The following is a 6,000-nucleotide window of genomic DNA, read 5'->3' on the forward strand; positions in this document are numbered from 1 at the left end:
CTGGGTTTGGAAGAGACCTCTTCCACAAGCAGGCCCACAACGTCTTCTCTTCAAGACCAACCGGTAGTTGCTAGTATGGATGAACAGCCAGGAACTGCTACCATACAAAATGCAAACATCACAAGAAGGCAAAGACGACCACAACCCTTACAATTTCTGGAGGCTTATGAAGAGCATGCAGAGAGAAGGACTGCTGTGCTTGAGTCCCTGGTAAGGCCAGATCTGGAGAGATGGCGGCGACTTAAGGAGAGGCGGAGAAGGTCCTTCGAAAAAAAGATGGTGACCAGCTTGGGAACAATTGTGGAGGAGCTAAAAAAAATGGGGAAAAGACAAGAGCAAATTATGCATCTATTACAGAACCCACATGAACCCCAATAAAGTTATAATCTAAAGATGTTATCTCTTTTGATTTACACCTTTCCCCAAATGTCCTGTTTTTATTTTTTTATTTTTTTATTTCCCAAATAACAATGTCTAATGACAAACTAATTTTGTTCAATAAAACAAATTTCTTTATTTCAACACAAAATTTGTTTGTTTTATCATTTGTTTAATATTTCTGAACATTCAAATCTTTACTTTTCATCTTTTGTTTTGTATGCTAAGTATACACATACAAGTTAGATCTGGCCACAAATCTGGTCTCTATAATGACATGCATTAGTGTTGTGGGGTTGCTGGGGGTATGGTTCATCTTCAACACCATCATCTACCACAACAACTTGATCACTGGGCTCTAAACAAAGATTATGCAAAATGCAGCAGGCTGAGACTGCTGAGCTGATATTAGAAATGCTTCTCATTTGCAGGTAATGGAGCCTCCTAAACTTAGATTTTAGAATGCCAAATGCATGCTCAATGACCACGCGAGCTGCATTGAGCTTTCTGTTAAAATATCTTTGCCTAGCAGACAAGTGGCCATTGTCTCTATAAGGCCTCATAAGTTGAGGCAACAAAGGGTAGGCAGAATCCCCAATTATGTGCATTCCCTGTGGAACAAGTGAATGAGGATCTTCTTCAAGAACCCGACAAACTTCTGTAAAGCGAAATGCTCTGGCATCATGCCAACTCCCAGGGTGACCCACACTAATGTGACAGAAGCGCCGCTGACTGTCACAAAACCCAGTTAAATTTACAGAATAAAACTGTTTCCTATTCATGTATGCTAGGGGATTATCACAATGGGGTCTCATTATAGGAATGTGACACCCATCTACTGCACATACAGTGTTGGGGAAACCTGCTGTGTCAAACCCTAACTTTGACATCTCCAGCCTTTGACCTCTGGGCCAGGATATGTGGTGGGCCATGTATGTGTTAATATTGTAACAAAACTCATGGAGATGCTTGGCAAGAGTGGATTTTGACATGTTAAATCTATCTGCCACCCCACGATATGACTCCTGATTCGCCAATGTCCAAAGGCAGGCAAGAACACTGTTCGTGAGTGGCAGTTTGGTCTGTTGTAAATTCATATAAACAGGACCAAGGGTAGTGATGACATCCTGCAAAGGTAGAAAAATAGGTTATCAAGACAACATGCTAACACTTATAATAGTTCAATGAATTTTATATTAACCAGTCCAGTACAAACCTCCACTTGTTCTTTGGAAAGCCTGAAAAGACCTCTAAATTCTGAGGGACTGTAGAGAGGGACAAAATCCTCCACAAAATTGTCTATTTTTGGAACCATTCTATATAAGAACAAGAGGAATTGTACTCACTATACAGTACATGTAGCCTAACTGAACACACATGCAACGTTAGTCAAACATTTATTATCAGTGCTTTATGTTGAATAGGGATTTTAATTAAATAATTAGTCTATACAGAAGTGTTAAAATTTGAGTAAAACTCAATTATTTACTTGTCAGAATGAGTCATTCTCTCTATTTAAACCAAAATAATAACAATTATTGTTAAAAGGCAAGCAACAAGAGCTATTGATTACAAAAACCACCCATTACATCAGTAATACACTGCAAAGACTTTAGACTTTCGATACAGTATTTTTATTCAACATATCATTTTCAGATTCTAGGTATAGGATAACTTTAAAACTAAATTGATAATGTGTCTATAATTTGTTTAAAAATATACTTTTTGCATTTAACCTTTACTCACCTTCGTTGCTCATTGTGCTCAATGTATTGCAAAAATAATGGATTTTCTATTGCTTCCAGCTCGTCTGCGATAAAGTAAGCAAACGCCACGTGATCTGCCATGACTGACGTAATTGCAGCAAACTACGGGAGCCACAACGTGTCCGGCTTCATATCTCCGTTTGCAGCTCCTCCCCGCCTGCACGCGGCTACTCTCGCCGATCGGTTACATCCAGCCGCAGCCGATGTCGAACACACCTAGTGTGTTTGCTTCAGACGTCATTTTCACGTGACTAGTGACGTAATGATACAAGCTCCGAAGCAGTGGTTTATGAGGAGTGGATAGTGCCACGGATAACTTACCGAAGTCGACAGTCGTGTACTTTTACGTGACAGAAGGGGTACGCCGCACCACAGACGCGTGACACCAACGCGTGACTCCAACGTCGCACCACAGCACGCCGCACCACAGACGCGTGACACCAACGTGTGACTCCAACGTCGCATCACAATAAAATAATATCTATTTTTCCCCCTAGCTTTTCTTATCTTTCCTTTGTTATCTTTCTAATCAATCATTCTTTTCTTGTATTCTGATGACATTGAAAATATCACTGATACAAATTTTGTATTGTATACAAAGTTGTGTATGTCATTAATGTCATCTCTGAATGGTTTACAAACATAGTATTTTTTTTTTTTAATAATTCACTCACTTTCTACTGGATATGAGGACTATTATACACCATCAAAGTCACAACTTTTTGCACAATTATTAACAACAACTTTAAAGTTGAACAGATAAATTCATTAATTGTAATCTATAAACATAATATTCTGGAATGTGTCATTCTGAGTTTTTACTTTTGAAGGTGGTAATAATTTTAATTTACACAGTTGACCATAATGGGCGAATACACAATATGAAACTATTCACGATATTGTTTACAGGAGAAGGTGACAAGAAAGTATTTTAATAGCCTATATTATTTACAAGAAATCAACAATGAAAAAATATAAGACAGGGAAATAGTCTTTTAGTCACAAAATGCAAAACAATGTAGGTTCATGTTCAAATGTTCAAAACTAGGGCTGTCAGTGTCGACTATTTTATTTATATATTTTTTGGTCATAAAGATAGATCTGAAGTGAACAATAGCCTTTATGACTTAAATACATATTACAAATGAGGCAATATAATTGGTTCAAATAAAGTAGGGTATTAAAAGTAATTAATTATTTTATTTTATTTAACAACACTATTAAAATACATGAAGAAATATATAAACAATGAACATATGTATATTATGTACAAATGCCAACAGAGGGCGCAAGAGGGCTGACGATAATTGTTACACTTTACATCAAGAGCAGTACGGTGACGCATAGCTGCTGCCACATACATATTATTTTTTCCCCTCAATTATGTTGTAATAACGAGATCTTGTGTCGTTTTAACGTCATCTTTTGTCGTAATAACGTGATCTTATGTCGTTAAAACGACATATTTTTCTCGTAATAACGAGATGTCGTTAAAAACGACATCTTTTTTTTTGCCTTTATAAGGACATGTGTAGTCATGTACAAAATATGCCTTTATCCACATAAAATTGACAGCCTATAGCGCCTTTATCACACTTCTACGTTCAAAAAGCTTAAGCAAATAGTAACAGCCCCCAATCAGGCAAAATTATTCAATGAGGCCCTTTTTTAAAATATATTTTATATAGGCCTATAAGTTTTTTTTTATTATTATATATTATATATAGCCTAAGATTTATTTTTGTTAATAGGCTATATCTTCATTACCTAGAGATATAATTAAACAAAAAGTAGTCAAAACACATCTAACAGAACGTAGCCTAAGTTGTTTATTTTTTACAACATTGTGTTCTTATTTTGTTTAATTAACGAAATGTCAATCTTCATCTTTATAACAGAAGATACAATACAAAAATCTTCAAGATACAGCCATATAGGCTACAATCTTCACATGTATAACGGATTATCACCTTATAAACAGTCCTTTGTGTGGTGGAATAATCAATGCTATATAGAAATATATGGTTACCGGTAGTATAATTTAAACTTTATTTTATTATTTTATTTGTTCATTAACTAATTATGCTAACTCAACTAATTTAATGTAAAGAGCTGGATACTAATTACTAATTAAATAATGTCAAATATTAAATGTAGGCTATCGATTAGAGTTGCCATAGACTGAAGGATTTTTCTAAACTAGTAGTAATTTATTTAAGCAATTAGGACTAATCTCACGTTTAAATTCAATCCTGGGTGTATGGCTATTCCGCGCTCAAGCGCATAAAACTTGCCGCAAAGCACCGGCAAAAGTAGGCTAATGATATAATAAATGTGTCTGAAAAAAATAATGAAGCATTTTAATTGTTTATTAATGACTAGTCTTTTCTAAATCAGTGTAGGCTGCCTGCAAACATAATCTACATCCCGCTGTAATTTAGCCTCTAGAGATGCGCCTTTCATACGGACAGGATCACATAATCAGATGGTATACCGTAGGCTATTTGCTTTCGATTGGATTTTTTTTCGTTGGTGGATAACATTTTTAATTTTTTTATAAACTTTATATAGATAGTTATATTTCTCATGTCTGTGAGGCTTGTCTATACACTGTTTTTCGGTTCATTTTTGAGACGCGCTCGAATTCACAGAGATCATGAAAGCGCGCCCTGTTCGTTTTATTTTATTTTACAAAAGCACAACGTTTTCTTGTTGTTGAGAGTTTACACAAATAAAAGTAGTTGCGACTGATGTATTATTCTTTTCTGTATGACCAGAAATGATGGAGTATTTAAGTTGTTTCCACTGTTGATAGGAAAATGCGAGTGATGGCACCGGCGCGTCCATGTCATGCAGTGCGCGCTCCACACTCCGCGCTCCACACTCCGCACAAACACGATATGCGCTTAATAATAGCGAACATTTATCTAGGTTAACGTTAGAGCGAGCGGCCATGCCAGACTGATAAGTCTTCTTCATGTTTAACAAATCAAATTCTGTTTTATTTTATTGCGCCAGTTTGAAAAGGATCGACGACTGAAACACTTAAGCCGCCTTTCCACTGCGCACGACATTCGCATTCGATTGTCGCATTTCACCCCCTGGTGTCAGTCGCAAGGAACTTTGAAATTGGTCGTGAAGCAACCGTTACCCTCGGCTATTCACAATGGTAAAATTAATGATTTTAATGAATATAATGCATGCATGAATATATCCACACAAAACGAATGACCCTCAATACATCTAATATAAAAAACAGTCGATTTTATAGAGCTAATCAATATAAATATTGATTTAATAATGATACAAATATTTTTTCAGCCATTATTATTAATAACCGTAATTTTGCAGGAATAGCGTTTACAATAAAGTATTAAAATATTGGCAATTCTAGCTTCGCGCTCATAGTTTTGATTAGAATACATCACATCCGGTCGACCGGTCGCATACGGTCTAGCCGCAGAAGTTCAGATATTTCAACGCATCCGAAGCTCAAATCGGATCCGAAATTTCCGCATACGCATATGATCGGAACTCCCCGCAGCTCCCGTACGACTCTCCATTGGAAATGAATGACTTCCGGTCCGACGGCTGTCGTTTGTCGTTTGCAGTGGAAAGGCGGCTTTAGCAGCCTATACAGATAAACGCCCAACGCTGGTGTTTTTCTTTAAACAAATTCGTTTAGTCTTTAAAATAAATATTGTTTGTGGGCTAATTAATGCCACAATCATTTGTTTATTTTATTGGCTACTTTTATTTTTCATTTTTGTTTTGCATTGAATACCATTTAAAGGATTTGCTGTGCACCGCAATGCCATCCTCCCATAGAAAGCCACGTTAAGAGCCACCTTTATTT

The 6,000-nt window shown here is 36.4% G+C and overlaps 2 protein-coding genes across 2 annotated transcripts in view; both read right to left on the reverse strand.

Annotated features, from left to right (window-relative positions):
* The window catches only part of LOC309479783 (uncharacterized protein), a gene marked incomplete at its 5' end in the record, with an annotated part of 175,423 nt that overhangs the window by 51,668 nt on the left and 117,755 nt on the right, over positions 1 to 6,000 (reverse strand). The gene's annotated exons all lie outside the window — the stretch shown is intronic.
* On the reverse strand, positions 548 to 1,693 carry LOC309479780 (uncharacterized protein; the record flags this gene model as incomplete). Its single annotated transcript, XM_082143966.1, has 2 exons — positions 548 to 1,505; positions 1,595 to 1,693. 2 exons carry the CDS (start codon positions 1,691 to 1,693, stop codon positions 621 to 623), a joined length of 984 nt encoding a protein of 327 aa, XP_082000092.1. The 3' UTR covers positions 548 to 620.

This window comes from Leuciscus leuciscus (genome assembly GCF_965113295.1).
Source record: "Leuciscus leuciscus genome assembly, chromosome: 17".
NCBI classification, from domain to species: domain Eukaryota; kingdom Metazoa; phylum Chordata; class Actinopteri; order Cypriniformes; family Leuciscidae; genus Leuciscus; species Leuciscus leuciscus.